Source organism: Choloepus didactylus, chromosome X (genome assembly GCF_015220235.1).
Source record: "Choloepus didactylus isolate mChoDid1 chromosome X, mChoDid1.pri, whole genome shotgun sequence".
In the NCBI taxonomy this organism is placed as follows: Eukaryota; Metazoa; Chordata; class Mammalia; order Pilosa; family Megalonychidae; genus Choloepus; species Choloepus didactylus.
The window spans coordinates 14,540,731-14,563,120 of record NC_051334.1 but is presented as its reverse complement, the minus strand read 5'-3'; the positions used below and the strand labels follow the sequence as shown (position 1 = coordinate 14,563,120).

General features: G+C 40.4%; 1 protein-coding gene across 1 annotated transcript in view; it reads right to left on the bottom strand.

Moving 5' to 3' along the window:
* LOC119523330 (ralBP1-associated Eps domain-containing protein 2-like) overlaps positions 1 to 22,390 on the bottom strand; it is a 237,802-nt gene that overhangs the window by 99,309 nt on the left and 116,103 nt on the right. The window contains exons 4-6 of the mRNA XM_037822099.1: positions 14,942 to 15,090; positions 12,626 to 12,809; positions 9,244 to 9,341 (exon numbers count right to left, since the gene is read on the bottom strand). Coding sequence (XP_037678027.1) covers positions 9,244 to 9,341; positions 12,626 to 12,809; positions 14,942 to 15,090 — 431 coding nt within the window. The remainder of the gene's footprint in view (positions 1 to 9,243; positions 9,342 to 12,625; positions 12,810 to 14,941; positions 15,091 to 22,390) is intronic.

The window sequence follows — 22,390 nt, the reverse complement described above, 5'->3', positions numbered from 1 at the left end:
CAAATGCCTGCCAGCAAAGAAACCAAGCAATTAACATCACTTTAATTATTAAGAAGTGTGGATACATAATAAGCACCTGAGGAATACAATAAGCAATAGCTATAAAAAAATTTTTAGGTTGAGGAAAGTAAACTTTGATATTAACTGAAATCAAATGTTTCCTTCCTCAAAAGGAAGAGTCAGAGAATCTGAAGAACTATAAGTAGATGACAGGAATAGGAAGGATGCTTGGTGCTATTAAAAATAGGACCTCTTTGTAATTATAGAGACTATTCCAGTATCTGTGACTTCTATAGTGTACTCAGGACACATCCATTTTTTACCCCTTAGAACATGGTTTAAAACTCCAACTTGGATTTGAAAAAAAATGAGGAAGGGATCTGGCAAAACAAGTTATCAAGATTCAACAAGGCACGTACATACCTATAAAATTTATCAAACCAGTTTTTCCTGTTATTTATTTGTTCAGTCTCCCTCCCTTCCCTCTTACCCTCCCCCTCCCTTCTATTTCAATGAGAGGAAGAGAAATGAGTTGCCTAAGCAATGTTGCGAGGTACACACACACACACACACACACATTGTGTTGACATTTACCATGTCTAATAACTGAGGGTTTTTTTTTTTTTTTAAGCCCTATTGTCTACCCATCAACCAAGTCATTACACTTGGCTGTCATTACTGTATTAACAAGAAACCCCATTTCCGGCAGACCTGGGATTCTCCAGAACTGTAAAGAAGCCAGGGTCCCTAACCTCCCTTCAAGGGCATCAGGCACCCAGAACCTCCTCTTGACCATACAAGGAGCAGTATCTGACTTGTCCAAAGGAAAACAGATACCAGCTTCTGATTTCAGACTGTGAGGAATGACAAACCAGTAAGAAAAGAGCAATAACCCAAAAGAAAAAAGGTCATAGGACATGAATAAGCAATTCACAGAAAAGAAAATACAAATGCTTCTTAAGCTTAAGATGTCCCACTTCACTAACAAAGAGAAATGGAGAAATGCTCATTAAAACCACACTGAGATATCATTTTTCACCTATCAGATTGGCAAAGATCCATAAGTTTGTAGCCCATTGTGTTTGCAAGGGTATTGGGAAAAAGACGTTTTCATACATTGTGGGCAATTGTGTAAATTGGTACAACCTCCAATTTGAAGATCTTGATCAAAAATTACAAACGTATAGGCATTTTGACCCAATAATTCCATTTCTAGGAACTTATCCTATATATATGTGCAAACAATGCTACAACAGCAAGTACAAAATATTGATCAGAAGGAGCCAGTTAAATAATTTATGGAAGGTATACACAATGAAATATTATGCATTTGTAAAAAAGCAAAAGAATAAGGAAGTACTTTATATACTGCTATAGAATATCATTAAAGCTTATTGCTAAGTTAAAAATGCAATGTGCATAACAGATGTATAGTATGCTACCATATGTGTAAAAAGATAGAACTATATATTTTACATAAATTCTATATAATCATATTTGAGATTTTATATAAGAATACCTACATTTGCTTGCATATGTATAAAACAATTCCTTCAATGACACAAAAGAAATAGGTACTATTACTTGCCTCTGGAATGGGGAACTGGGTGGCTGGGGAACAGGTATGGTTACATGTTTCACTCTGTACCATTCTGCATCTTTTGAACTTTTGACATATATATTTAAAATTTTTAATCACTATGAAGAACAAGAGTATTTTAAAACTCACAACCCATGAGCCAAAAATAAATAAATAACAGTTGTGGTGTTTACTGTATAATCTGAAACAAGCAACCCAAACTTAGAGTTCTTTTGCTGTGGGGATGTGAGGAGAGAGACCATCATTAAGCGGTTCTTTCTTCTTCACCTCAGGTTTTATTTTCCTCAGGCCACTCAAAAAGAACATCTATGCATCTTTCTTCAGATGGCTCATCAGCCTGAGGGTTTGACTGTGATAGGAGTAGTACAGGAAAGTGAAAGAATTAAACATGGGAGTGGCATTATATGGAAGTAGCCACAGGGGTACTTCACAGGGGCAAGGTCACAGCTCTCACAGGAGAGATGGAAAGATTCGAAAAGAAGGAATGAAAAAATGCCCGAGGCCCTACTGGAAAAAAAAGTGCAGTCTGAAAGACGCCAGGGTCAAGGTCATTGATTCCCTGACTCTGAAGGAGCACCTGTGAGCCCATGTGTGGTGGGATCATCCATTTCCCTGGGCTGAGGGTCAGGTAAGAGAACCCAAGTGGCTGAGGCAGTACAACCTATGCCCCGCTGGTTTACCCACAGCTCTCTTCTTCCAACCTCACAGCACCAAGTCTCTCATTCCTCAACTCTCACCCAATGCACACAATCCCATCCAAACCTTTCAGTCACGATTTCTGTTCTCCACTCTCCTTATGCCCCCAGCATCCCGATCCGGTCTGTCCTTGAAACACCTTTCCTACCACAAAAAGTTCTCTCAATGCCGTTTCAGCTCCCAGGATACTGTTCCCTCCATTTCCCATGAAAACTCTTTCTTAGAATGTACAACTTACTCGTGGTGCCCATCAATTCTCTCCTGACTTATACCAATGCCACTCCAACAGAGTCTCTGGGCTATTTGTTACTTTCCCCATCCTCTACACACCTGCTTTCATTATTACTATTATTATTATTTAGAATCCTTCCAAAAGGCCCCAAGGAGCAGAGATCATCTATGCTCTGCCATAAATTCCCAAAGTTAAATCCAGGGGAGGGGGCACGGCAAGAAAATGAGATTGAGTGAAAATAAGGGGCAAAGAGACAACTAAGTTAAAGAAATACTTTTCAGACTAGAATTAATATGATGGTTAGCTAGTAATGTCTAACACCTCCTCCCCTACCTGTTCATTAGAAAACTTCTACCAAAAATATAGCCAAAACCCTGAATTAGAATGGCAAGGTGATAGATATCTCTAAATTCTGTTTGTCATTATTTCATTTTTGAAGTAAGAAGAGTAGTGAGTATTAAGAATTTGCTCCAGAAGATTAGAAGCCTGTTATGTTCATTCCCCTCTAGGAAGAGAAGAAAACATCACAACACATGTATGTTTAGGGTTCAAAAAGTGGGTGTGTTTTGGTTTAAAAGCAAAGATTTTTTTATATTGAGACCTGACTAGAAGAATATTTGATTTGCCAAACCTGTCTCCCTAAAGTCAGAAATACACACTTCATTTATTAGATGCAAGAACACTTATATTTACTTGTATATACACAGAACATTCCTGGAATGATATAAAAGAAACAAGCCACAGTGGTTGCCTCTGGGATGGGGAACCAATAACAGTCCGACTCTCACTCCTCTGAGTTTCACAGATAAATGAACAATGAGTGATGAACCATTTTTTAAAGAATGATAAAATGGAAACATTGCATATTTAGAAAACACACTTTGGGTTAATGAAAAACACATAGATGAATTGAGATGAAAGAGAAAACAAAATAGGCAAAAGCAGGGATGAAGAGTAAGGTCTCCACCCAGAGCACACTGACCATATGGGAACCACTCAGAAGCCCTGCATGGCCGGAGACTCAAGGGAGAGAAGCCAAGACACTGGGTGGCTGGAGAGGTAAGCAAGGGCCGAAGCACCAAGGGCCCCAGGAGCCAGGCTCAGGACCCGGGATCATATGCTGAGAGCGATGGCAGCAGGTGAAAGGCTCGTCAGGGGAGTGCAGGATGATCAGCAGCATGATGGTTTTGGTTTTTGGTTTTTTTGTTTTTGTTTTTTAGACTTAGGTACTTAACTTGAAGCAGCTCATTTAATTTATCTAATTGATTCCTCCTAAAAATCTCTATCAAATGTGTAATAGTTGAAAAAATATATATATTTTTTCACAATTTTTCCTGCAGCTATATACCCGTGGCAGGACTGGAACTCAATTCCACCTACTTCCAACACATGCTCTAAAAATACATTACTTTCTCACTAACAATTTTTTTTAAAAAATGGGTTGTGCTACACATGCGAAACATAAAATTTGCCATTATAACCATTTTAGGTGTACAGTTCATTGTCATTACTTACACTAACAAAGTTGTGCAACCATCACCACTATCCATTACCAAACTTTTCCCTCACACCAAACAGAAACTCTGTGCCCATTAAGCAATGACTTTCCATTCTCCCCTCTTCCACCCCCTGGAAACCGTAAATCTACTTTCTGTCTCTATAAATTTGCCTAACACAGATACTTCATATAAGTGGTATCCTACAATATTTGCCATTCTGTATATGGCTTATTTCATTTATCGTAATGCTTTCAAAGTTGAGCATGTGTAAAAATTTCATTCCTTTTTGTGGCTGAAAAATATTCCATTGTACAGATACATTCTGTTTATGCATTCCTCTGTTGGACAACTTGGTTTGTTTCAACCTTTTGGCTAATGTTAAACTGATGCTATGACTATCACTGTACAAGTATCTGTTGACCCCTTTTTAAAAATTCTTTTGAGTATACATCTAGGAATGGAATTTCTGGGCCATATGGTAATTTAATGCTTAATTTTCTGAGTAACTGAAAACTTGTTTTCCACAGTGACTGCACCATTCATAGCCATCCCGGTGTGTAAGAAGCCGTAAGGTCGGTGAGTTTTTAAATGGTTTTTTTTTGTCCACCATGAGAAAAATGGATTTGAAGAGGGCAAGAGAGAAAGCAAGAAGAAAGAGTTGGAGGTTGACATAACAGATAACACATAATATAATATATAACAAGGATAACGGCCTGGACTGAGGAGGTGCAGAGGGATGGACAGATAGAAGAGTTATTTAGAAAGTGAAACGGCAAGACTTAAAAGAGACTGAACAGGCATGGGGGTGAGAGAGGAGTCCACAACAGTGACCAGGATCCTGGCCTGTGCTGATGAAGGACAGAGCCAGGAACAGAAGGGGGAAGGCCAGCTTTGTAGAAAAGTTATGTCAGCTTAAGGTGACAGTGGGACATTCAAATAAAAATGTTTGGCAGATGGAGATATGTGGTCATCATCCTCCATGCAGTTAAAGAATAAGTAGAGGGAGAAGCAGGCCTGGGGATCACCAACATGTGAGGGACAGACTGAGGAAGGAGAACGGGCAGAGGAGATTAGGAAGGGAGAGCCACAGAAGCAGGAGGAAAACCCAGACAGTATGGCCTCGTGGATACCAAAAGATGAGGGCATTTCAATGGTGAGAACAGAAGGTACCATTCTAAATCCTATGCCAGTAAAATTACAAATGACTACATATTCTAGACGTTTAGAAAAATTTTTGAAAAATAAACTGCAAAATGACCTATAAACACATCATAACAGATGAAGCAGGAAATAAGTCTTATAATTTCTTTACAAACCACTATCAACCATCAATCAATAGAGGATATGCTTAGCATCTGAAATCCTGAGGGGAAAAAAGTCAACACATTGAAGAAAAAAATTGAAATTTCTAAAATATTAATCAGAAAGTCTAATCAATCATTCCAATGTTAAAACACTGAATTTGGCATAAGCACGTCTAAAATGCCAAGTCTGTGAGCTACAAACAGCACTGACCCACACGGCCTGCCCCCAGTACCTAGAGGCCTTGTCCCATGCCATCCAATCAGGCAGGAAGGACTTGAATACAGGACCATAGAGGAAGGTGGAAGAGAGAGAGAAGGTTGCCATCATCATGTGAACATGGCAACATGAGGGGGATTAGTTCCCTGTTTAGCCTTGCATCGTACCCAATAAATATTAATCTCCTGCCACCAACAACCTTCACTAACATGACTCATTTGGGTTGGCATTTTGCTTTCTGGAATGTGGAGTCCAGCCAAACCAAGTTGATAAGCATAAGAAGGAAACCTAAAAACAGAAGAAAGAAGAACACATCAGCCATAAAAACCACAGACTGCTGCCCCGAGAAAGGTCCTTTGCTTTCTCAAACAGAAGACCACACTCCAAACAGGAGCAAGGGAGGGAGGGCACCACCTCTACTAGTGCCGAACAAACAGGAAGAGATTCGGACTGTTGTACATCATCACAATGGACTGTTAAATCCATTCCAAGTTGTTCATGTTACAGAAAAGAGAAGGAACTTGCCCAGGGTCACACAGAGGTCGGCTGGGCCTGGGAGGGAATCTGTCTGGTCTTCTCTGCACTGTAGCATAACACCTTCTAATGGCCGATGGCTGCCAAGTACCTATGTCCAGCCCCGGCTCTCCCCCAAAGCTCCAGACCACCTCTTTGAAACCTCCTCTTGGCTATCTCAAAAACTCAAATCCAAACACCCTACACTGAACTCATGATCTCTCCCCAACACCCTCAAAGCCAGTTTCTCTTCCAGGGCTCCAAATCTCTACAGATGGACTCACTATCCATGAGCTTCCTGAGCCAGAGGAATCGTGTCCAGTGTTTGAATTCCAACCCTGTCACTTCCTAGCTGTGACCTTGGGCAAATTAAATAACACCTTTAAACCTCAGATTTTGTCATCTGACCCAAAAAATGGGACAATAGCAATAATTACATCATAAGATAGCTGTGAGCATTTAAAGAGATGACATGTATAGAGTGCTAAGCAGATGGAGTCTTTTGAATATGCAGTTCCCTCTGCTGAGTTATCTTCTCACCTACTCCTCCCATTCCCATCCCTCATCTGGTTAACACCTATGTATCCTCCATATTTCAACTCAAACATTATTCCTCCCAGAGGCTTTCCTTGATAACCCCCTGCCCACCAAGGCTAGGTCATGCCCCCCCCCTCGATTTTTCATCCTCAAAGCACAGGGTACTTTTCGTTCACATCACATGTCATAATTATATATTTACCCTGTGATGATTTGGTTAAATGACCATATCTCTTCCAGTAGCCTGTAAGCTCTGTGAGGGCAGGGATGGAAGTGCTATACCTCATTTTTGTATCTTCAACATTGTACCCGCTGCTTAACAGGTGTTTACTAAACATTAATTGAATGAAGGGCTCAAGAAGCATGTTTATTAGCAGAAAAAGGGACCTACAGGTTAGAAAAAAAGTCAGAGGGCACCAAATCCAGGCCATCTCACCCACAGGGCTAGGGAGACAGGGTCCAGTGAGCCCAATCCTACTACCTGCAAGTTCATGACTGACTGCTTATTTGTCCATCATGCTAAGTATTAAGGACTTGATCTCTTCCGCACCAGAACATACTCTTCAGCTACACCCTAGAGATTTGGGGGATGAACTCCAGTGCCTCCAAATACTTTCCTTAATGTAACCATCATTCTATAATTGGTGTAATCCTCTTGTTTAAAGATGCATAATTTTGCACCACAAGATCTCTAAACTCAGCCAACTACTACATCTGGGGCTCAGCTGAAGAAACAGTTGTCTGTTCCAACTTGGGGGGAAAACTGAGCCATGCTAGGAAACAACAGCACCGTGGTTCTCCAATGTGGTACCAATAAGGGATTTTCAAAAATATTTTAGTAACACCCAACCTTTTGTTTATGCAACAACTCTAAAACCTATTCTTTTAATATGTGACTCTAATGTATAACGAAGTATTTAAGAGCACAGGACTTTTTTAAACTATGATAACATACGTATATATATAACATAACATTCACCATTTTACTCATTTTAAGTGTTTAATTACTTTTACAATGTTGTACTACCTTCCATTACTAAACCATTTTCATCACCCAAAACAGAAATTCTGTACCCCTTAAGCAATTATGCCCCATTGCTCCTCCCCTATCACCCCTGTAACCCCTAAAGCACTTACTGCCTCTATGAATTTCCTTATTCTAGGTATTTCATATCAGTGAAACATACATTTGTCCTTTTGTGTCTGAAGCTCAATGTTTTCAAGGTTCATCTACGAAGGAATGAAGGTATCAGAACCTCATTCCTTTTTATGGCTGAACAGTATTCCACTGTATGGCTAGACCGCATTTTGTTTATCTCTTCATTTGTCGATGGATACTTGGGTTGTTTCTACCTTGTGGCTATTGTGAATAATGCTGCTATGAGCATTAGTGTGCAGGTTAAGAGCATAGGTTTTGACCTTGGACAAGGCCTAGGTTCAAATCCTGGCTCTGTCACTTACTAGTTGTGAAACCTTAAATCAGTTGCTTGACCTCTCTGAATCACAGTTAACTTATCTATTAAAATAAATATAGTAGTACCTAGATCCCATGGTTATAGAAAGCACTAAATACAGATTCACAGCACTTGGTTAATTATTTTCTTATAGAAAGTGATCTGTACAGAGTAGAATTTCAAAAGATAAAGTTCTGCACAAGGTCTAACACAGTGCTTTATTCCCACAGGGTACTCAGGAAACATCAGAACCTTCTTCAGACTTTGTTTATTCTGTTCCAGACCACCATCCCACTTCTTTATGGCAGTGTCTGACATCACCTTCCTATTTTGAGAAGTGCCTGTGCATAAATGATCCTTCTTCCTAAGATGTGCAGGTGAAACTCTATACAAACCACCCCACTTCCTCCAGTCTTTAATGTCAACCAGTGAACCCAATTTTTTGGTAATTTCTCTCTTGCACATAACACACTCATACACAAGCACACACTCCCTTCTTTGAAAATAATACTCAGCACAGTACGCAGAGATGCTACCTAAGATAATAGGTGCAGACACACAGAAAGTAAGAGCTCTTTATACAAATGAAAACACTGGAAAAAGGAATGCTGGAATTTTCTAAGCTGCGGTGTAGCCAGGAGAAAATGAGCTATTGTGCTGAACATTTGTCATAACATTTTTTTTGCATCTACTACATATAGGAAACAGTAGTTGCTGCCACTCGTAAAACAGCTGCTCTTCAAATAGCACTGAATTAAGCACCAAGAGAGAGCATAAAGGAGAGCTACCTCTACCTTCCAAAAGCTCATGACCTAGTTGAAGGCACAAGAGAAATGGAAAACGATTAACTATGCACTGAACAAGTAATCAGAAAATATAATGCAGAGACAAGATGGGCTGTTTTAGAAAAAGTAAAGTAAAGCTCTCCTGACAAAAGTGCACTTTAGACATACCAAAGACCAAGAACGAATCTGCTTTATTCTAGAGACACGGAGAAGGGGTAGGAACATACACAAAAAAGATTTAGGAAACTATACAAGCAACACAACAAGAAGCGCAATATATGCATAAGGAGACAGTTTTAGATCTTTCTTGCATTAAAAAAAGAGGGCCCATCAAAAAGCCATGTCCCCAAAGTCCAAAGCTTGTCTCCACTCACCCACTGATATAAACCCCCACAACATCACTTACCCGGATAAGGGAAGCCTGAAGACGAGGGGGCTTGGCTCCAGGACCCCCTGATGAGGGTCCCTCAGGCTGCGCAAGAGGCTGTCTAGCTTCATAAGGAGCTGAAACGGCAGGAGGGAAAGTCAACATGGTATCCAAAGATTCCACCCCAAAATAATGACTTCACACTCAAACTGATGCAGCATCTGCATTTCAGGGAAGAAGTGGAAAAGGAGTTAGAGTATATGCTCAGATGGTCACCTAGGACAGACAACGTTTGATGCACGTGGGCACAACTTAACTGAACAATCTGAAGACATTCAACGAATTCAAGATAAGGCAGTAAAACATTTACATCAGTTCAGGATTAGGAATAAATTGGGAGGGTAGAATGGTGAGAACCTAAATAGGGATAGAGAACAACAAGAGCAGCTAGAAAAGTGCCGTTAAGTGTTCAGATTCTAACTACAAGGGAAATTCTATACATACCTACCTGTTTAAAAGTCATCCTTTCATCATCCATGCCCCCAAAAACCAAGAAAACTAAGAAACATTATTTCTTATTTTGGAAAGAATGAATGGCACTTCTATGCAAATAAAACAGCCAGGCTTCTTTTCCTTATTGGACAGAATATAGAAACAAGTAGAGAAAAAAACAAAAAGTAATAGATGTATTTTATATTTATTATTTTAGTATTCAATAACCAAGCCATTTAAAAATAATTTTTCTGTCTTTAAAAACTTTTAGCCACCCAGTGTGATTGTGAAGACCTTGTGGATCACACCCCCTTTATCTAGTGTATGGATGAGTAGAAAAATGGGGATAAAAACTAAAGGACAAATGGGGTGGGATGGGGGGATGATTTGGGTGTTCTTTTTTCACTTTTATTTTTTATTCTTGTTCTGGGTCTTTCTGATGTAAGGAAAATGTTCAGAGATAGAGTGTGGTGATGAACGCATAACTATGTTATCATACTGTAGACAGTGGATTGTATACCATGGATGATTGTATGGTGTGCAAATGTATTTCAATAAAACTGAATTTAATAAAAAAAAAAAAAAAAAACTTTTAGCCACCAAAAAAAAATGCATTTTTTACTCCATCTTTTATTTCCCAGAACCCTTACTAATGACCTGGCCCACGTGGTAGGGAGACAATCAAACAAAACCAGGGGTAGTGTTCAACTCCAACCGAGAAGAGAAATTTTCGCCCAACTTGAAAACCACTTCTGAACTCTGTTGGTTAACAGTTCAAGGTTTGAAAGTATATAAATATGTATAATGCATTCTATCTGTAGCTTATTTATAAACAAAACTAGGGGGAGAGCAGAGTGGCCTTTTATGGTGTCAAGTTTGGCAGAGTTTAATGCTTTTAAAATAAAGAGGGTACAATAGCACATCAAGAACAACCAACCACTCTTGGGCTCACATCCGCTTTTTAAAATTTCTTCCAAGTAACTGGAACACAACATGATGACACACTAAAATACATCAAAACACATTAAAACCTCAAAATTATTGCCTGGCTAACCATTATGTGGATTTTCAGAATCTGCAAAGAATGGATTAAAAAAATACAAAAACTGAAGAGGAGACATACATAGAAAGCACATAATTCAAATCTTAAAAAGTAAGCCTCAGCTGGTAGGTAGGTGTTTGCTTCCGACAAGTAGGATTTCTTCAATCAATCCTTTTTGATGGAACACTTACTTACACCCTTAATACCAACTGCTCTGTGCTGAAAGATGTTAAACACTGTAAACTGTAACACGGTTGGGTGCTGCCAGTCATGATCTTTCCCAGGGAAGGTGCCTCTGCTTCCTATAGGAGAGAGGGAGCTTCCACTGCCCAGAAGAGACAAGGATGGGAGGAAGCCATCTGGCCCTTGGCTTTGGTCCCTGACCTACCAGGTCCTTTCCTTGGAAGAGTCAGATGAACCTCATCAGTAAGGCTTGAAAAAAGGCTCAGCCATGTCGGGGGTCATTTTTGGAGAAGCCTGGCCTTAACTCCAGTGGGAATATCAAGAAAGACAGGGTAGAACTGGTGATAGGATGGCTTAGTAGAACAAAAAATAAAGGACTCACCTGTGAATCATACAACAAAGAAACAGGCACCATGCTAGGCACAGGCCTCCGACTTCCAAGCCCAGACAAGATTAGAAATCAGAAAATCATACTTCTAAAAATGAGGAAGTCAGGGAGGGGAAACTATGAGAGGAAAATAAAGAATTCTCAACCCAGTTTAGTTTCACACATCAACGGGACATTCAAGTTGCACAAAAGTGATTATTTTTGGTTGCTGTCCATTAACATCACCATGCATATGCATAGAACTTAATTTCCAAATAGATTTTATACTCTTGTTTTCACTTAATCCTCACAACACCCTACAGAATACTACTGTCCACATTTTAGAAAAAGAGAGGAAATTATGGTTCAGAGAAGTCAAATGGCTTGCCCAGGGACACAGAGCTAGAGTCACGTAGACCCCTATCTTCCGAATCCAATCAAAAGACATTTCCATTATACCACACCTGCCTCTCTCTGCAAGGTTATAGCTTCTCTTTAGTGCATTCTTGCACACATTTTTATTTCTGTGCCCCTCTGGGAGTCACCACTATTTTCAGTGCAGCAAAAACCTGCAGAAAATGGTTCGTTTTCAGCTACAGCCCACAAAATTTTAAAAGAAGGGAATTATGGATATGCAATTTTGGAATACCTTTAATTAGTCATATTTTAAACTGGGAACCTGAACCCCAGGAGGGCAAGATGCTGCAGTGAATTTATGGAGCTTTATGCCTTGCAGCCTGGGCAGCCAACTCTGCAAGTCATCCTCAGAAGCAACCAACAGATTTTACCACTCAAAGGGCCAGCAGAGCATCAGTGTGAGAAGGCAGGCAGCCCCACACTGTGCACTTTACCCATTTCTCAGCAGAATGCTTCCCCTGGTGTTTACCTTTTACTGATTCCAAAACACAAGAGCTAAATATTTTCATTTATGTGATCAATCTCCAAAGGTTGAATAGACTCATCTGCTTTTGTATATACTTTAAGACATTTCAAAAAGGCAGTTTTTATATGAATATATTTGGTATGTTTGCAAAAAGAAATAACAATTCAAAAAATATACAAACAGCATATTGTTTCTGTATATGAAGGATTAAATAGCTATTTACAAGTCTAAAGATGAACTAGTTTATAGAACAGGAGACAAAGCATTATTAAAGACATATTTAATTTTATTAAAAAGAAACCTTGTTTGAGAATATAAAATTAAACTGAGCCATGTTTCCAAAGACAAAGGTAATGAAATCAGGAAATTAAGCAGCTGGTGGTAGTGTTGCCTGGTAGAGTAAGGAGTCTCTACGACATTGCCAGGGACACCTGGCCCCCAGACTTCCTCTTACCTGGATGCATCTGTTCAGCGCCGCTCCGCAGTTTGCTGTAGCCATGGCTCAAGGGCACCCTCTGGTAATGAAGCGGGGAAGAAGGAGGGGAGGCGAGGGGTGACATCGTGGGAGACTGTGCTTCCTGCTTCAAAGAACCAGAGCAGAGTTCAGAAGTGACTCCTCCAGAAGCTTGGGGTTCTGGCTGCAGTCATGAAACATAACACAACTCTACTGGTAGTGACCTGGCCGAATTGACAAATGGGGGGAGATGCTTTCTAAAAATGCTGCAAGGTTAAAAAGCAGTGTCTGAGGATTCAGAAGTCTCCCAGAGAATAAAGGCTTGCCGGTCCTCAGTGAGCTAAATTACTAAAACAAGCCTGAGACATTTAGTCATTCCAACAACATGTTCCTTTGGAAAATGAAAGTCAATGATCCTGTAAAATAACATTCATAGCCCCCAATTTTCAGCTCTTTGTGGAAAAATTCCATTTTCCTTCATTAATAAAGATTCCTATTTCCTGGATTTACGTCTATCAAATCTCTCAGCAAATGCAGATATTAACTAATGGTATTTAAAATGTTTAATGCTAAATATTCTTGGAGCTTACTATGCCAAAGTAAAATGCCAACATTTTTTTTTACACTGAGATATTGCAAAAGAATTCATTATGGGTAAACTACTTCCACCAGCCTATTCCTAAATATTAGGATGAAGCCTTAGCAAGTCACATTCGAATCTCAGCTATAATATAAACTTGATGTAGGACTTGAGGTAAGGTAAGGAAACACACTCCGCTGCTTGGTTTCCTCCTCTTTTTTTTTTTCTTTTTTTAACAGTATCCATAGACCAGTAACTATGAAGTACCCAAGTAACAAGTAAGCAGTACTTTTTATTAATACAGGGGTTATATAGGTAGCTTAATCTAAAGGGAAATATCCAATCTAAGATACTGATCAAATACTCTTCTTTAAAAAAAAAAGGAAAATGTATTTGCTTTGAAGCATGAGCTCACACCCACAGATTGGGGATGGGGGTGAGGGGGTGGAGCATAAACCTAAACCCAGCCTGGCACGTAAGGCTGGTCCTAATTCAGCAGCCAGGGCCTGGGCCTGGACATTTCCCAAGGTGTCAACCATCATGGGACAGTGGGTCCTAGTTCCTCTCCAACTACAGGCAGGAAAACATGCCAAAGAAAAGGGACTGAAAATTCCTATGCCCTCCCCACCTTTTTTATATCCCTGAAGAATTAGTTTAAAATCTGTCAGAATTACGAGAACATCCACATGTGGAAAGCATATAGTACATGTAGTACAGGATGTGCTATACCTCACAACCATAAAGATAACATTTCTGCAGCAACACCTCATATATCCAGCATCATCAAGGTGAGCCATGTAAGTTAAACTTTCCGTATAGCTGAAACTTAATCCTTTAATCTTATTCTCATTTTAAAAACATTTTGATTCAAGTCTTCCTAAAACACACACATTTTTTTGCCTTATAGACACTCTATTGAATACAATTTGACTTTTTTGCATGATTCAGTACCTTTATGAACTGTACCATGATGCCAACAGGGTTTACTAATGTGTAAAACTATTTGCCTCTTCTTGATAGGCCTACTCTTCTGGACTTTCGTGCTTTTGTCTCTGTCAATCACCATCTGACTATTGCAATTAGCAGTCTAATTTTAAAATTCCATCCCCCCTCTTCCTGTTCCTAACCTGCTAGATGTGTAATGGCAGCATTTCCCAAGATGGCATCCCAAACATGCTCCCCAAGAAAAGATTCCCAGGTGAAAGAAGTTTAGTGAATGCAGACCTCCAGGTCTCTTTACTGCAGGACTTCTCAGGGCCTTTAATGTGCTAATGTGCACTACGAATCTTCAAAACTAGGGATTTAGTCTTTCCCCCAAGAATGGGAGATGAAACTGCATTCTCCAAACATTTATTAACCAGAGAAACTTTTTCTCTGGATTTCTTTGTGGAGAGAACCTATTAAAAACTCCTGAAAGTTAAATTTCAAAGAACCCATTTGGAAAACCACTGACCTAGAGAAACCAAATAATTGTGCTAAATCAGTAGCCTTATTTTAGACAAACTTCTAAGTAAAGTCGGTTCTAAAGAACCCATGGGTGGGATCATGGTAATTCCTATATAGTAGGCTTTGTGTCCATCTTTTTTTCTATAAGAAGACTTTACTGGCTTCCTTCCAAGTCTGTAATTGTGTCCCAGATGGTGAAATGTGCTGGAAGCCTGATGGCAGGCATGAGGCACTACTACGTGAAGTTTCATGGTCAGATTCAAACAGACAGGCCTGATCAGACTGCTTACCTGTTTATCCCCATCGTCCATTCTTTTGAAGGAATTTTTTTCCGTGGTTAAATATGGAATCTGAACCTTAGTTCCATGCAGCTCAACCGAGTTCCCAAATCGTATTTCACCATCATTCTTTGACATCACAAAGCGAGGCAGAGGCAATTCTTTAGGACCAAAATCAGAGAACTTCAAATGAGACTTTATTTTTAAACTTTGCAAAAAGGGGAACTCAACAGTCAAAAGATGGATCATTTTTGAGGTAAAATTCCAGAGTGCTAAATATAGATTAAATTTTGACTTAGACACAATGAAGACTCCTATAATACTGTCATCATAGAAAAAAAAATGCTAGCGTTGTACTGAGGTATTCTTGCTTAACAGTTTTAAATGTTGCCAAATCTTTGCAGAACAAATTCAGGCTTTGGACCAATCTCCCGCTTCATCCTTTAGTTCGGCACCATGAAAAAAGATGTGGCATTGCAGAAACACAATCAGACATGACAAATGGCAGCAGGGAAAAGAGACAACACTTATTACGTGCCAGGCACTACAGGAAGGATTTGCAAATAACTCATTTAAACCTCACAATGAGTCTATAAGATAAGACTATCATGGTCCTCCTTTTACAGATGTGGAAACAGACACAAAAAAAGCTCAGTAAATTCCCCAAAGTCACACAGCTAGTCTGCGGTAGAACCTGGGTTTGAACCCAAGCAATCTGGCTTCAGAGTCCACATGTAACCAGTTCCCAGTGTTCCTGCCCTACAGGAAGGTGCATCGTTCGAGGACATACTTACTGGAAAGAACAGTTTTTCCTCCTATGTAATTACTTAAGGAATTTTCACACTCAATCTCCAGTTAACTTTGTGTGCTGATATAAGGAAAATGGTATCAAGTTAGAGAAATCAGTCCACCATCCGGCCAGATTCTACTGTTAAAACCACCAGCCAAAAAAAAAAAAAACCACTAGCCACACTCCCAATGCTACAGAGAGCTGAGATGCAACAGTCCAGTCTATTTACTTATTCAAGATTCTGAAAAAAGTGTTCTGAAAATGGAAATGATGCTTTGGCTCACTTCTAGTTCTCAGCACAGCAAATCACACACAATCCACACAGCACAAAGAACTACAAAAATGAGGATAATATTATGGAATACACCTAATGATTTGCATCTGTCTGCATTGTTCAGGCTAATACTCATCAGTGTGCTTTTTGTGCTTCCATCAGCTCCATTCCAAAAACACAGCAGCTGCACTTCCAATGACTGATGCTGTGCTAAAGCCAGAAAACATCTTAGCAACAGCAAGCAAGTATCCTAGCTCCCCAGGCAAAGGCGGCCCCTGGTTCTCTAATATCCACATCATGTTTATTTTTAGTTGCTATGTCCACATTTGACTCAAAGAAGCAGCCAATATGACAAATCTCTGCATGATCAATCAGCCAAGAGCCTGAAAGACCTAAATAGAATCACCAATCTGGAAAAGTAAAGCAAGACTCTCCTCTAAAGAGGGGATGGCCACCATTTTTTATGTTTTAATGTTTTCCAACCTCAGGCAGCAATCCAACACCCAAGGCAGGAATGGACTTCAAAGAAAAACGGCAAAAGAAAAGAAAATCCAGATTCTTAGTAAATGAAATACAAGCGAATCCTATGGCTCTGTTCTCAGAAAGTATTTGTTTCAGCTCGGTGTGCAAAGAGGATCTAAAATGATAGAACAAGATCACATAAAACAGTTTGCTCCCTGGTCTGCCCACTAGAGGATGAGTCAACTTCCAAGTACTTCGGGGCGGGGGGGAGGGTCAAGTGCTCACCATTTATCAGTTCCCTAACCAGTGTTTTACTGGGGTTCAACGACAACCCCAGGGAGCAACAGAACATGATCTCATGGTATTATGAACGTCAACTATTACCCCAGGATTGAGACAGAGCTCCCAGACATCCTTCAGGATGCGAGGGCTTCACACATTCTCTCTCCCTGGCTGATGGCTTTTCTCCAAAACCGTTCCTGCTTGCCTGGGAAAGAACCTCTCTCCCCCAGGCAGCCCACAAACAGCAAAAGACAAAATACAGCTGAATTTCTCTCGTGCTTTTTTTGGTCATGTGGTTTTAAACATCTCTCACTTCACAGAATTATAACTATTCATGATAATACTCCTGCCACTGAAAATGTTCAGAAAGGAGCCATTTCCCTTCCCTGGCTGTAAGCTTTCAAAAGGAGCCATTTCCCTTCCGTGGCTGTAAGCTTTCAAAAGTGAAAGGTAAAGTTCTAGATTATAAATTTTCATTCTCAGTGTTTTGTCTTAGTCATACATACACCAAATTAGGCAGTGAGACTTTGTTGGAGAATTAATCGATAAAGTTCTCTCTCAGGCAATGATGAATACCAAGTAGTCACAAGAGAAAGCCCCTCTGTAGTAGTTGATGAGAACCATTCTCCCTGATTAGATGAAATTAAATCAACACACAAGAAACAAATTGAGAGTTGAACTGAAATGCTGACAGGGGCCGAGGAGATGATGAGTGCAGCCACAAGGGCAGCTACTTGCTTCGTAATGGTATCTCAGGATGGATTCTTCCAACATAGACACACTTCATATGCCAAATATAAATGACTATTCTTCACTTCCATGAAGAAAAGTATGCCCCCCCTTTTTTAAACAAGTGAGCCTCTGAAAGGCACAGAAGAAATCTTTTGTTTCTCCATGTTTGACAGAGACACAGATAAAATAAACACTTCAATTTCCTCACCCCATTACAACAAAATAAGCAAGAATAAATGCAACAATAAATGGCAAACCACACTGAGCCTCATTATCTAGACAACAGAGAGTGGGGGCCTAGGCAGAGGGCCCACGGCCCGTCGAAAATGGCAGCTACAGTTCACAGGCGTTCAGTGCTGGCTGACAGACATATGATGCATGCCATACACTTTCATAGTAGCCACATTAAAAGGCAAAAAAGAAAGAGATGAACTCAATTCTAATAACATATTTTAACCCAATATTATCATTTCAACATGTGATCAACATAAAAAAGCATCAATGAGATATTTTGCATTCTTTTTTCACACAAAATCTTCACACTCTGGTGTTTATTTTCCCCTTATGGCACATCTCCATTCAGACACACCACTTTTTACGCTATGTGTGGCTACTGGCTACCCTACTGGAAGAGGGCAGCTCTACTTGATGGCTGGACCACTGTGGCCAGAAATCTGGACTTCATTAAGAAACATAATGTTAAAGGTCAGCAACTAATTTTTTTCACTCTGTAAAAGGCATTTTGTACGGGGGGATAATTTATATAGATCTTAAGTAAAGCATCTCAAGAGTTTTCACAAATGTATATGTGCATGTAACCAACACCCAGAGTAAGATATAACATTTCCATCACAGAGAATTTTCCTTCAGGTCCCTTTCCAGTTAATCCCCTCCCTCATCCCACCTGGCAACCACTGTTCTACGTTCTAAACCCACAGATTACCTTGGCCATTACAGAGCTTGATGTCAATGGGATCATGTGGTATTTATCCTTGTGACTAGCTTCTTTCACTTAGCATTCTTCCAGTAACCATCATCCACCCCATTGTGTGAGGTTATAGTTCATTCTTTTTCATTGCTGATCCATTTTATGAATGTACTAAAATAGTTTTATCCATTCTCCTATGGTGACCATTTGGGTTATTTCTAGTTTGGGGCCATTACGAATAAAGGTGCTGTAAACATTATGCTAAATGTTTTCTGATGGCCATGAATTCATTTATGTTGGGTATATACTTATCAACCAAATCCAGCCCACTGCTTGTTTCTGTACAACTGGTGAGTTAAGAATGGTTTTTACAATTTGTAGTGTTTGGGAAAAAAAGTCAAAAGAAAAATAAGATTTCATGACACATGACCATAAATAAAGCTTTACTGGAACACAGCCACGTTCATTTGTGTACATACTGTCCATGGGTACTTTCACATTGCAACAGCACAAAGTTGAGTAGTTGTGGCAGAGACCATATGGCTCACAAAGTTGAAAATATTTACTATCTGGCCCAAAAGATTCTGACCCCTTTTTATGTGATATAACAGTTAAAGTGAAATGTTAAAGTGAAATGTAGTCCATCCTAAAATGATAAAGTTGTGTTTAATGGAAAAATATGTTAGACTGCTTCAGCTTAAAGTTTAAATAAATTAAGTTAAATTAAAATTTCAATTCCTCAGTCACACCAGCCACATTTCAGGTGCTCACAGTCAGTCACATGTAGCAAGAGGCTCTCATATTGGATAGTACCAATCTAAATGCTTTTCCCAATGTCTGAAAAGAGATTACCTGATATTGTACTCACAGCAATCCTATAAAGCAGGTGCTGTTGGTATACTCCTTTCTCCAGGTGAGCCATTTGAAACTCAGAGAGATTTAAGAAACTTGCCCAAGCACACACAAATAGAAAGTTGATGGAGCAAGGATTCAAATTTAGGCAATCTGTTCCTGGGGACCATAGTCTTAGCCACTAAGGTACAGTGCTATCCTAAAATTAAAATATACTCTTCTATATAACATTCTTTCTATTGTAGGTTTGAATACTCAGCATGAAACTGCCATTTCAGATCCGGAAAATGGTCTAAAGAAACCCATAGGTGAGGAAAGGAAAGGAAGGGCAGGTCTGGTCTAAGTCATGCAACAATAAGATGGCCGAGCTACAGCCACAACAAAACTACTCCTGGCTCCCTTTCTCTTCCATCCACTTTTCACTGCTATCCATTTATACCAGCTACTTACAGGTTAACAAAAATAACAACAATAGCATTCTATAATCCCAAAGCAAAGTAGTCCCCATACACTTCCCTGAGGTTACCTTGGAAGAAAACATCAGGTTGGACTTCTCAGCCCAGATCTGGGTTGACCAACACTTTCAAGTCTCCAACCTACAATATCTATCCAAGACTCTTGAAAGACCTCTCACCAATTTGCAAATGGATAGCTAGATAGCTGGAGAGGCAGATGGATACTGGAGTGGAAAGAGTGATCTTGTAATTCTGAGGGGCGGGGGGAATAAGTTACATATACGGAACATATCACAGGTAGAATCTGGGAGTTAGGAGACCCACACTCCACTGGATTCTGCCACTACAAAGCAGTATCCCCATTATATCACCTCTCTGCGCCTTAATTTTCCCTTAGGTAAAGGGAGATGATCTCTAGGCCTCTTCCAACTTATATACTCTGTGTACATTCATGCACTGCATATGCTGGGGTCAAGGAATAGATTCTTGGAGTCCAGAAGCCCCTGAAGTTGAAGACAACATTTTGTACATCAATGCCAATGTGCATTTTTCTGGGAAAACAGTCCAGAGCTTTTACTAAACTATCAAAGAATCCCATAAAAGAACAGCTACTGAAAGGAAAGGTTGGGGACAGACTTGGGGGGAAGATGGTAGAGTAGGATGCTCCAGGACTCACTCCTCCTTCAACAGCAGCTCAAGGACAGGCAAAAACTGTCTGAAACAATGGTTCCGGGGCTCCAGAGCCAAGGGGAGAACTGTACAGCATCCAGGAAAGAATGGGACGAAGACAGTAAGAAACTGCGATAAAAAGTTTAGTGGAACAGTGAGAAGAGGTGAGAATGACCCCAGGCTGACAAAAGCCCATGGGCTGCTGCATCCCTGCGTCCAGCACATACGCACCACCACCACTGCCACCATGCCCAAGAGAAAGACTGAAGGGGATGCTAAAGTAGATAAAGCCAACATGAAGGACAAACCACCGAGAAAATCTGCAAGGTTACCTGCTACACCTTTTCCTCCAAAGCCAGAACACAAGCCTATAAAGGCCCCTGCAAAGTAGGGAGAGAAGGTACCCAAAGGGAAAAGGGGGCAAGCTGATGCTGCCAAGGATGGGAGTAAATCTGCAGAAAATGATGCCAAAATAGACCAGGCACAGAAAGCTGAAGATGCTGGAGATGCCAAGTAGAGTGTGTGCATTTTTGATCACTGTGTACTTCTGTTGACTGTATAGTTTGAAATACTATTTTTATCAAGTTTTTATAAAAACGTAGAATTATGTTCTCCCTTTTTTTTAAGCTATGTTGTTAGCACACAGACATTTCATTTCTGTTTTTTGGGGTAAAAGGCAAGTGTAACGAACAGAATGTCTCCAAAGCTGGAATGATATGGGAGAAAGCACTTTCTAGCAAAAGTCTCTTGACTCCCAGGAGGAGGGACTCCCTGACAATGACACACATTAGCTACCTTGGCACAAATGCCTTGTGGTATGGGAAAACGAAAACCCCTTTTTATGTCCTCTTCTGTCTCTGTGTTTTCAGCATAGACTTGACTCCCTTAAACCGAGACACCTGTGGGGACATGACACCCAAAAGCTGGTACCCAGAATGACAGGCAATCTGGACTTTCCAGTGAGGCCCCTGAGATGGCGTCCCTCAAAAGAACAGCAAGAGAGAAGGCGGGGCAAGATGGCAGACTGGTGAGCTGTAAGTTTTAGTTACTCCTCCAGGAAAGTAAGTAAAAAGCCAGGAACTGCGTGGACTGGACACCACAGAGCAATCTGTCTTTGGGCATACTTCATACAACACTCATGAAAATGTCGAACTCCTGAGATCAGCGAAATCTGTAAGTTTTTCAGGCCAGGGGACCCGCGCCCCTCCCTGCCAGGCTCAGTCCCCTGGGAGGAGGGGCTGTCAGCTCCGGGAAGGAGAAGGGAGAACTGCAGTGGTAGCCCTTATCGGAAACTCATTCTACTGATTCAAACTCCAACCATAGATAGACTGAGACCAGACACCAGAGAATCTGAGAGCAGCCAGCCCAGCAGAGAGGAGACAGGCATAGAAAAAAAACAACACGAAAAACTCCAAAATAAAAGCAGAGGATTTTTGCAGTTCTGGTGAACACAGAAAGGGGAAGGGCGGAGCTCAGGCCTTGAGGCGCATATGCAAATCCCGAAGAAAAGCTGATCTCTCTGCCCTGTGGACCTTTCCTTAATGGCCCTGGTTGCTTTGTCTATTAGCATTTCAATAACCCATTAGATCTCTGAGGAGGGCCGTTTTTTTTTTTTTTTTTTTTTTTTTTAAATCCTTTTTTCTTTTTCTAAAACAATTACTCTAAGAAGCCCAATACAGAAAGCTTCAAAGAATTGCTATTTGGGCACGTCAAGTCAAGAGCAGAACTAAGAGAGCTCTGAGACAAAAGGCAATAATCCACTGCCTGAGAAAATTCACTAAACAACACAACTTCCCAAGAAAAGGGGGGTGTCCGCTCACAGCCACCATCCTGGTGGACAGGAAACACTCCTGCCCATCGCCAGCCCCATAGCCCAGAGCTGCCCCAGACAACCCAGTGTGACGGAAGTGCCTCAAATAACAGGCACACACCACAAAACTGGGCGTGGACATTAGCCTTCCCTGCAACCTCAGCTGATAGTCCCAGAGTTGGGAAGGTGGAGCAGTGTGAATTAACA